The sequence below is a fragment of the Platichthys flesus genome, chromosome 17, assembly GCF_949316205.1.
Source record: "Platichthys flesus chromosome 17, fPlaFle2.1, whole genome shotgun sequence".
NCBI classification, from domain to species: Eukaryota; Metazoa; Chordata; class Actinopteri; order Pleuronectiformes; family Pleuronectidae; genus Platichthys; species Platichthys flesus.
In genome coordinates, this window is record NC_084961.1 from 2,954,905 (window position 1) to 2,965,179 (window position 10,275).

The 10,275-nt window shown below is 44.5% G+C and overlaps 1 protein-coding gene across 1 annotated transcript; it reads right to left on the reverse strand.

Annotated features, from left to right (window-relative positions):
- Positions 1 to 5,529: 5,529 nt before the first annotated feature.
- trhrb (thyrotropin-releasing hormone receptor b) lies at positions 5,530 to 10,023 on the reverse strand. Its single transcript, XM_062409224.1, has 2 exons — positions 8,913 to 10,023; positions 5,530 to 7,883 (listed from the first exon to the last, which is right to left on the reverse strand). Exons 1-2 carry the CDS (start codon positions 9,690 to 9,692, stop codon positions 7,458 to 7,460), a joined length of 1,206 nt encoding a protein of 401 aa, XP_062265208.1. The 5' UTR covers positions 9,693 to 10,023; the 3' UTR covers positions 5,530 to 7,457.
- Positions 10,024 to 10,275: the final 252 nt, after the last annotated feature.

Sequence of the window (10,275 nt, forward strand, 5' to 3'; positions counted from 1 at the left end):
GCTGTCCGTGTTGCAGTCTTCATCTTCAGTTGTAATGATGTGAGAGGTTTTCCGTGTGGAGGAAATCCTCTCTCTGCACTTCCACTCATTTCCATAATCATGGTCACAAATCAAACCGGCTCTCGTTGAACTCCATCTTGAAGGAAGCGGTCGGACCCGATGCTTTTAAATCTCAAGAGTCCTGAACATTCCATCACGTCTCTTTCCCTAATGTTGTTTTTACTGGTGGTGATGGTTATTTAAAAGAAGGAGCTGCTCTCCCTGCGTCTCTGAACACTGCAGATTGGAAACGGATGCACTTCTACTCTGAGCTGTTAGTGCCTCTGCTACTTGGAAACCTGGGATGGAAAATAGACCAAAGTTCACGTTTCAAGCTTTTGCACGTCCATGGAAACTGCAGCTTGTGAATCCTCTCGCTCGACATCTTGAGCCAAACTGCAGCTCGTAAACAAACGTCTCTGCTTTCTAGTTCCCACTCCTCCTTTCGAGCCAACACAAACCCAACGGGAGGCTAATGGACTTTTCTTTTGTAGAAATGAAAGAGAAGCTCCACTGCCTCTTCTTTGTGTTTTCTTTGAATGAACCGGGATCGATGTTTTTTCTTTTTTTAGATTAAAATAGACGAGAGGCTTCAAATCCTGAACAAACTGCTTCACATCAGTGTTTTCTTTTTCCTGTTGAATCGAAGGCAGCGACAAACGTGAGCCGGCCGGTCGGGGGTTTTGATATTCACAGATTGTAGGAGAGCTGCTCAAATTGCCAGCGATGTGTGAACTGGAACATTGTCTGGTCCCAGTCGAAGGCGGCTTCACTCCCCCCCCCTCTGAGTCCTGCCACTCTCTGAGGAGAAGCTAGAGCCTCACGACCGGCCGCTGGTCAAAAGACTCTGTCGTTGTTTTGTTCAGGAAAATCCACTTTGATCCAATTAGGGATCTACAATTGAATCAGCTGCACCAGCGCCCCTGAATTACTCGAAGTCGACCCGTCAGAGACACTAATGTCCCCGAGGAGCAGCTCCGCTTACTCAGAGACGGGGGGGGGGGGGGGGGCCTCCTGACCACAGAGAATTGGATTGTTGCTGCTCGGCCGTCTGCGTTTTACCAAAACCTCCAAACCTCCAAACCACCGCTTCAAACTCTATTAAACGAGCACGTCTAAGATTGAAGGAGTCGTATTGTTTTTGATCCAATCAGCTGCTCTGAATCAGCTCCACTGGCTGCAGGCTCAGGAGAGTGGATCTGGATGATTCCTGGTTTGACAGCGACATGCAGCTGGATCATGTTTCACAAAGGAAATAAAGGTAAAGATTTCACATGCTGCTTTGAGGAAGTTAATCAATTTAATTTAATTTATAAATGGGTTCATCTTATATTAGAAATCCTGTAATATCCAAGTTATTCATCTTTAGTGTCTTTACTGACCTTGATAAACAATCAGTGACGTGATCGACCCACAGGAAATAACACAACTCTCTTTGTCCACTGAAAACTACACTCACAATAATCCCTGGATTCATATCGGCAAACTCAAAAGTCAGAGATGTGATATAAGCTGATATGAGATCAGTGTTCAGAGGAAGAACCTACATCTAATGGAAAGTCAACATTATGCTAAGCAGCAATGTAACCTGATAAAGTATGAAATCAATTAACTGTGGAGCTTTGACTCAACAAACCTTTCTGGCTCCTCTTTTTCTTTTTGCATCCAGTGAATAAAGACCTGGAAAAGAGGAGGAGCCCTGAGTTCCTCCGAGAAGAAGGTCGATGGGTTCATCTCCAATAGAAACTGGTGTATTTTGGGCAGAAGACAAGTTGAATCCATTCGGCTTCCGGTGAATCGCTGAGGACAAACCGTCTCCTTATGAAACCACGTGGACATTCACTAGAAGTTTGAGTTGGACCTGGGCTGAATTGTCGCACTCAGAAATATCACACATCTGAACACATGACGCACAAAAACACAAAAAATGCCCCAATGTTCTAAGAAGTTGATTATTAGAAAAAATCCCTTTCTCCAGATGTGTTCCAAAATCAAATGGCTTCTCTTTTTGCTCGTCTCCCGTCCACTCGCTGCTTTTTTTAAAACAATAATCATAAGTCTTTGTTTCAAACTAGCATGAATCTCACTTTAAGCATCATCCATCATTTATCCTCTAAAGGTCTCGAACCCAGGGGTGTTTTTCCTCCTGTGAGAGCAAACCACTGCACCACCGTGTCAGTCCGTGTGTCCTCATCACGTGCACTGAGACCACTTCACCACTTCACCAGATAGATACTCAACAGTCAGAACTGAGAGACGCTTTGAAAACACTTTGGCTTGTGATTGAAACCTGCGTCTCTCCACAGAAGTAATGACGGAACAATTAAAGTAAACAAACCCACATTCTCCTGCAGTCGCACACCTTGATCCCAACCCGGCTGATTGCACATTGTTCTGTGAACGCAGCTCCCTGATGTGTTCAGAAGAACATGAGGGACATAATTAGATGTTAGTGATGGTAAATGTACTTTACCAGTCCGTGCTCTTTCCAGTACGAGTCACGTTCACACATCACCTCTGTTCAAGGGAAACTTATTCTTTCACACTCCGTTCAGACACAGACGGCAGGGACCAGTTGGACTTCAGGATCTTGTCCGAGCTTCGAAAGCAGACTTGAGAGAGCTGGAAATCGAACCACCGGCCTTCTGTTTGGTGAATCTTCAGTCTGCTTTGACTCATCCCTTTTTGTATTTAAGCCGTGTAATTCCATTAAGAAATTAGGAAAATGAAAATAGGAAAAGTCCAAAAAGCACAGGAACACCTCACATGCAGTGAAAGAGATGTGACGGGTGTTGGATCCATTAAGGATCCCAGATATCACATCAGAAAGATTCATGTTACAGTTCATTAGAATGACTAGATCTATGTTCTACTGTATATTAAGTTGACTTACTTACATCCTCTAGAATCGTCAAACCCAGAAGAGATTCTAGTTGTACAGATTTAGTACAATCAGGCTTTTTCCTGTGAATATCTGGTCACATTAATTCAAACTGACCCCTTCAGAGAACTTAGATTAATTAGTGAAGCTGTATGAAATTTTAAAAACTGTAATTTTCCATCAGTCCTCGGAGGAGAATGTATTTCTATTCAAACAGCCTCGTCCACGTGTAATTACTCCTAGAAGCTGAGGCTGCTCCCCCCCCCCTCGCCCTGCGTGGTGTCACACATCCATTATCACACAACAAGATTTCACAGCTAATGAGCCAGAAAGTTTTGTGTCTCTTCACCTGAAAAACGTTCCTCCCTCCTCTTCCTCTTCTCCCTCCTCTTCCTCTTCCTCTTCTCCCTGAGCGAACCACGTCCTCCTCGCGGTGACTGACCTCCACCTTCTCCTCGCCGCCTCCTTCTCTGCTCCTCGTCGGTGTTGACGCCTGATTAAGTTAAATCCAGACGAGTTGATATTACAGCAGTGTTATTCGAGGGGCACTGATCTGATCCATAATTTGAGGCCGGCGCACGTCCTCTTAATTACAGCCTGTCACACAGGAACTGGGTTTCAAGTTGTAATCACCACTTTCTCTTTCTTTTAAATGTCCTTGCTCGCGGCTGATGGATGATTGCTGTGGACTCGTCTGTCACTCACAGCCCAGTAATGTCTGTTTTTACTGGGTTTGTCTGGTGAGGAAGTTTAATTGAGAAATAAGATAACTTAAGGTTGAAAAGTTTGCATTTACAAAAAACACGAACTGAGCCCAGAATAGTCTTTTCATCGCTTTTAATTTGATTATTTGTGATGAAGACTTTGAGCCGAAGAACGAGGAGGAAACCATTTTTCTAAAGGCTCATCTGAGATGTCTCCGCTCTGCAGCCTTGATCTGCTTTTCCACCGAATGGAAAAAAACCTCATATCAAACTATTTGAGAGAGTTTTGTCTTTGAGCAGCCGGCCTCAACCTGTAACCACAGAAACAGAGTCTCCTGCTCAGTCTGTGTCAGTGAAGATGTGAATTCAGGTCCAGACTCAAACACCTGAGGAAGCTGGATCATCGAGATCCTCCAGCTTCTTCTGGTTCTGATCGGAAGGTTCCAAACAACTTTCACACGAAACTGATAAAGTTATTCAACGTATTGAGAGGATGAATTGAAACGAGCTGCGGATCCATCATCGGGCCGAGGGCTTCATTTAGCTTCTATTTGAATTTATATTTATAAACAGGATAAATTCTCCTGTTCAGCTTCTGTTATATTGGCTCATAACAGTTCGGAGACACCTCAGTAAATGAACATGAATCTACGGTTTGGACATTAACAGAGGAAAGTGAAACATGAAGCTGATCCTCAGAGACACAGAAGAAGAGATGTCTCCATTTTTACCTTTACGGTCGTGTGGCAGGTCCACATCAGGGAGCTAAAGGTCAATGTGTCTCCCTGGACGGACTGTCCTCATTCTGAGGTGTTTGATAGCCGTGGTCACATCTGTGTGAATGTGGGTGTGTGAGAGGGGATGGGATGAGATGGGGGGGGGGGGGGGGGGGTGGAGGCTCCAGAGAAAACGTATGAAGCTTCTTGAGATTCCACTCACGCAGTGCTCGGCCCTGTGATGGGGCTGTAAATTAGCAGCTAAGTGAAACCGCTCTCAGGCAGCGTAAACGAGCCGATGCTTCATCAGACCTGACGGCTCAATTTCACCATCACATGAAGGAGCAGCAGTGGTGGTGGGTTACTGGGCTGTGATCTACACTGATGGGAGCTGTGGTGGCACGTTCAGCCACTCAACACCAGCAAACTTCTGTCTTTGCAGTCTACTGGAGAAGGACACATGGATGGAAAATAAATCAATACACTGCATATGCATGTGTTTGAGATGGAGTTAGATTTACCATGGAGACAAAACAAGGCTTATGATTGTTTAAATCATTCACAGTGTTCACCCTCAGCTGTGTAACAGAGGGGATGGAGTGATAACAGCATAACAATGAAATGTTTATTTCTTTAAAGCAGCTTAAAGTAACTATTTGATTTAATTCAGTCGTTTGGAAGCAAAGCAGCTTCTGACATAAATATGAGCACTAAATGAGATGCTCTAATAATTCATAAAATAATCTGTTTACGCAACGTGTGGAACATCTCTGTTGAGCGGATACAGATAAATGTGCAGGAGGTAGTAACTTTAGTTTAGAGTCGTGTTTGTGCACAACCGTGGACTTTAATTTTGATATTCACTCTCCTTTTAGCTCTGATTTGGTCTCAACCAAGTCTTTTTCAAGAAATTTGGCTTTTTACCAGCTACACTTTCACTGGGATTCTAGTTAACACAGTTTGGGAATCTACGTGTGTGCAGCCAGGATTCAGTTCTGGTTTAATTGGTCCTGTTCGGTGTCCCAGTCCGTGTGGGCGCTCAGTGGACGTGATGTGAGACGAGTACAAGTGGAATCTAAACTGAGAACAAGAGCTTCCAAGATGATTTCTTTTCCAGCAGAAAAGAAAATGTGAAGTAATCGTTAAACAAGCCCAAAAAAAATAATAATTATGAATCTAAGTCCAGAAAGATCTTTATTTGGAACATAAAGATAAAAATGTACAAATGAGGTGTTTCAAGACGAACATCAAAATATTCACAGCTTCACATTAATCCAAAGCAGCAGTTTCCACAAAGAGCATCACAAAATTATATTTATGATGTTTCGATGGACAATCAATAAAGAATTAAGATAATTTTACTTCAGCCTTTAACTACAGTTTGCATTTGCTCCCACTCTTTTCAGTTTTTATGCAAGTTTTTTTTATTTATATTTTTAATTTCCTTTTCTTTTAAATGTCCTTTTAACAAGTTGTCAAGTTACTTACAATGTGTACTTTTATATGAATTACTTTTTAACATGTTTTTATTTTTTATAATCATGATTTTATTTGAATCGACATCAAACTTCTCTTTTCAACAAACAGAAGAGTTAGCAGCTCTGCTCACCGGCGACTTCCACAAGCGAAGCCACCGCTTGTCAAATCCACAGTTTGAAAGATAAGAACACAGATATGTCATCTACAGTGACTCGTGATTCACTCCCTGGAACAATATATACAGACTCTCACACTGGAAACAATAAATAGAATCAAGCTGCTGCTCTGACGAGAATCTTAAACCTTTTTGTAGCAAGGCGTCTTTCTTCTGTCTATGGGGTAATACGTTGGGACATTAGGAGACATGGAGGACTAATTGTCTTCAGGACATCACATTGTGCTTTGGGTTGTTCGTCACAGATCTTTTACTGGATGGACAGTTGTGTACTGGACGGAGGCCGCAGTTTCAGCTTTTGACCACCAGGCCAATACAATCGATGCCAATCAGCAGTGAACGTGACACCGGGATGAACGCGGTGATTTGGCAAAGTGAGAGAACTTCTCAGCTTACGGTGCTGACCCAATTTTTTTGTGGGTTTATGTTCCTTATAAGGATGTTTGTGCTAGTTTTGGTGTAAACGAGAAATATGTACAATCTGTGTGCAGCAGATCTTAGTCTCTAAATACTGTGATAATAGTTTTATTTAAAAAAATCATATTCCTTTGAAAGGCTGCATGATTAAAACACCAAGAACTCAAAGCTTGTTCCTACAAACTACTGATAACTTACAACCTCTTGATAAAGAACGTGCACCACAGACGTTGGCAGCCGAAGCAGCAAATATCAAGCTTCATTTTTTGGCACTTTTTTATATTTAAGTAACAAAGTCCTTCGTACACTCTTTTCACCGACAGTGGATGAAAGTCCACTCGTCAGAGCCTCTGTTGGTTTTCACATTGTGCTCCCGGCTGCATTCAGGACCTTCACAATAAAACTCAGGGCCTGTTTTGTGAATGAAGGATCAGGTGTGAATCAAAACCTGAATGGAGCGCAGGCCCTGAGAACAGTGGGAGAGCAGGAGGACACTCGCTTATAACAGCTGCACATGGTGAGGGTGAATTTTCCCTGGTTGGAAATGGTACAGAGACTAAATCCAGGCCAGATGTGTCGGCATTGATCTTTTTTTTTTATGTCATGTGTTTGTTTCCCTTTGGCGTTAAGGCCTCACCGACCTGTCACATCACTTAATGTGTCAAAGAGTTGGAGAATCGTTGGAAAAAGACTCTGCTGCTCCGGAGTGTGACACAACAACATATATCTGAGGTGAGGGAGATGCATTTGTTCACGGCTCTGTTTCGTTGGCTCATTACAAATAGATCACGAGGTCAGCCGCGAGACAAGATGACAGCCGTGCAACGAAAGAGCACTTATCTGTCATGTTTGATTCTACAGGCTCTGTGCCTCGGAGACATGCATCAGTGTCTGTAATCTTCGTTTACATCTCTAGCTACAGCAACCTGCCTTTCAAAAGGTCAGCAGGCACTCAAGGACCAGTACTCCCAGTGAGCGGACTCCATTAAGAGACTTTTTCATCGTGGGTTGATCCTCGGAATCGTCCCTCTGGCCTCAAACGAGCCTCAGGCGTCGCTGAAGTTCACCTCCCTGTACACGCAGGGACTGGGATACATCATCTTCTGATCTGAGAGCAGTTCGTCCGTGACGGTGAGCTCCTCCAGCTCCGTGGTGAAGTGGTCGGTGCTCTCCACCATGGACGTGTCCTTGGCGGCGCTGTAGGCGAGGGCCATGCTGTAGGCGGCGGGCTTGTCGGAGCCCTTCCCCCCGCAGCGGCAGATCTTGCGGAAAGCGGCGCGGAACTTCTGCGACATGGCGTTGTAGATGACCGGGTTGATGGCGCTGTTGAGGTAGATGCAGATCCGGCAGAAGAGCAGGAACCAGTTGTCCAGGTAGGCCCGGTCCAGGAAGGAGTTGACCACCACCAGGGTGCGGTAGGGCATCCAGAGCGCGGCGAACAGGAGCACCACCACGGCCAGCATCTTCGTCACCTGTAGGGGGCAACGGCGAGAAATCTGATAAGTACAACTGCAATCAAGCTCAGAGGAGAACGGGTAGAACAGATAAATAAATAAATAGAAATATCAGAAACAGAACTATAGTGACTTCTTGCTCTTCTACATCTAGGGATTCTGTTTATTGTCTTTATTTGAGGCTGAACATCTGGGAATGTTAAATCCCAAATGTTAAAGGGTCAGTTCACTTTCAATTACTATTTTGATTATTGATTAATCTTCATTGTTTCATTTTTATGAGCAAAATCCCCTTAAGAATGAAGTGAATATTTGCTATTTTCTTCACGATAGTAAATTGTCTTTGGATTTTTTCGTGTCATTCATTGATTTATGAATTCATTTTTTTGTAATTTGCTGTTTTCTAATAAATTAAAACCAAAAATGTTGATGCCTTTGAATAGAAATTCAAGGACATCACTTTGTATTCGTCTCAGAATACTCAGCATTGACTCTAACAGGTTATTGTTTCCATTATGTTCTTCAATTCAGTGACTTATATTCCCTGACTCTATTTATTTCATTTGTTTGTAGGGCTCAAATTCATTTTTATTTAATAATTCACAATAGTGGAAGAAGTAATCAGACCATTTACTTGCACTGAGGAAGCAAAACACCACGATACAGAAATTCTGTGCATTAAAACAAATGGATGAGAAAAAGCTCTTCTGTACTTTTATACTATTTAACTGATGAAATATCAATAATGGATTATGTCAGAGTAGAATTCCACTATTGTACCTGGTGGCCGTGAAGTATATGTATTGTATTTGTCATACTTTGGTGTGAGTTGCTAAAGAATGATAAAAGCTTATATGTTTAATATTCACTAATAAAACAACTAGAATGGTAACAACATGTGTTCAACAGGTTTAGTGGGGAAGTTACTGATATCTCCCTCTGAAGTGGAGCATTTGATTTGATTTTAATTCAGAATAAACCATGTGATTTTAACTTTGTTTGCCTGATGTCAGAGTAAAAGGCTCCAGCTGCCCGGGCTCCTCTCACCTGTCTGCGGGAGGTGGCCGTGGAGCTCGAGTGTCTGGAGTTCTTGCAGCTCACGCTCCGGTGGTTGTGGCCGTTGGCTCCGTTCTTCTTCTTGTCCTTGGGGTCGGAGGGCAGCGGGTTGAGGAACAGGATCCGGGCGATGAGTCCGTACAGAACCGCAGAGAGCAGCAGCGGCACCACGAAGAACACGCCGAAGTCGAAGAAGTACACGGGCAGGTAGAACTTCCTGGAGACCCTGTAGCCGCAGGTGGTGATGGTGATGTTGTCGTACACCAGCTCCTGGATGTCCGACAGGTAGAACCACATGACGCAGTACAGGCACGTGAAGGCCCACACGCACAGGATGATCTTCTTGGCTCTGGACAACGTGCAGAGGAACTGGGCTTTGATGGGGTGACAGATGGCGATGTACCTCTCGATGGTGAAGGCGGTGATGGAGCAGGAGGACGCGTTGATCCCCAGGTACTGGAGGTAGGTGATGCCGAGGCAGCCGTAGTGTCCGAACACCCAGGAACCGAACACACTGTCCGTGATGGTGGGTAACCCGGCCGCCGTGAGCACCATCAGATCCGCCACGGCCAAACTCACCAGGTAGCAGTTGGTGGGAGTCCTCATGTGTTTGGTGGTGAGCACCACCAGGATCACCATCACGTTCCCCACGATGCCCAGAAGACAGATGAGGAGAAGCAGCAGTATGCTCGTCACTTTGTACTGGAGGCTGTAGTCCGTCCAATCCCCCAAAGTTTGGTTGAGCTCCGGAGAAGCGGTGAATGTCCCCATCTTCTTCTGTCCGCTCAAATATCCCAGATGGAAGAAAAAAGAAAGGACCGCGCTCTGAGTTTGGTTTTACGCGCGGCGGAGGCGAGAGCTCATCCAGCTCTGGAGGTCTGGAGACGCGTGAGTCCACCTCGATGTGGATGCAGAGGTACGTCGGGCATCAAACCATCACACGGGCACCAGGAGCCGCTCAGACTCGGGTGGACTTTACGCGCTGTGCGTAAAAAGGTGCGATGCGGTCCTCGTGCGCTCGTCACAGAAGTCTGTGGCGCGGACAGATGGCGCTTTGGTTTTGAGCCTTTGGCACAAGCTCGCTTCACGCATGCGGAGGATTAGCCCATTATGACATTTTCAAGCGCACCCCCCCCCCCCCCCCACCGGTTCACAAAACCAGCTGGTGACACATTAAAATATGACAACATGAATATCTGCTCCGTTCTTATTTCATTCCTACACGAAAAGATGTTTAAGTCCAGCTCGTGAAGATGAGTGGAAGATGCAGGAGTCTCTTCTTCACTCACTGCTCATGGATCTATTGAATGAGCTGATTTTAAGACTTTAGCAGAATTCATATTGTAAGATGTGA

Bases quoted from the DNA above. Each gene is read 5' to 3' on its own strand.
- trhrb (XM_062409224.1), bottom strand. From the start codon at position 9,692: ATGGGGACATTCACCGCTTCTCCGGAGCTCAACCAAACTTTGGGGGAT. The intron at 7,884-8,912 runs GTGAGAGGAGCC...TGCCCCCTACAG, and splicing joins CGGCCACCTCCCGCAGACAG to GTGACGAAGATGCTGGCCGT.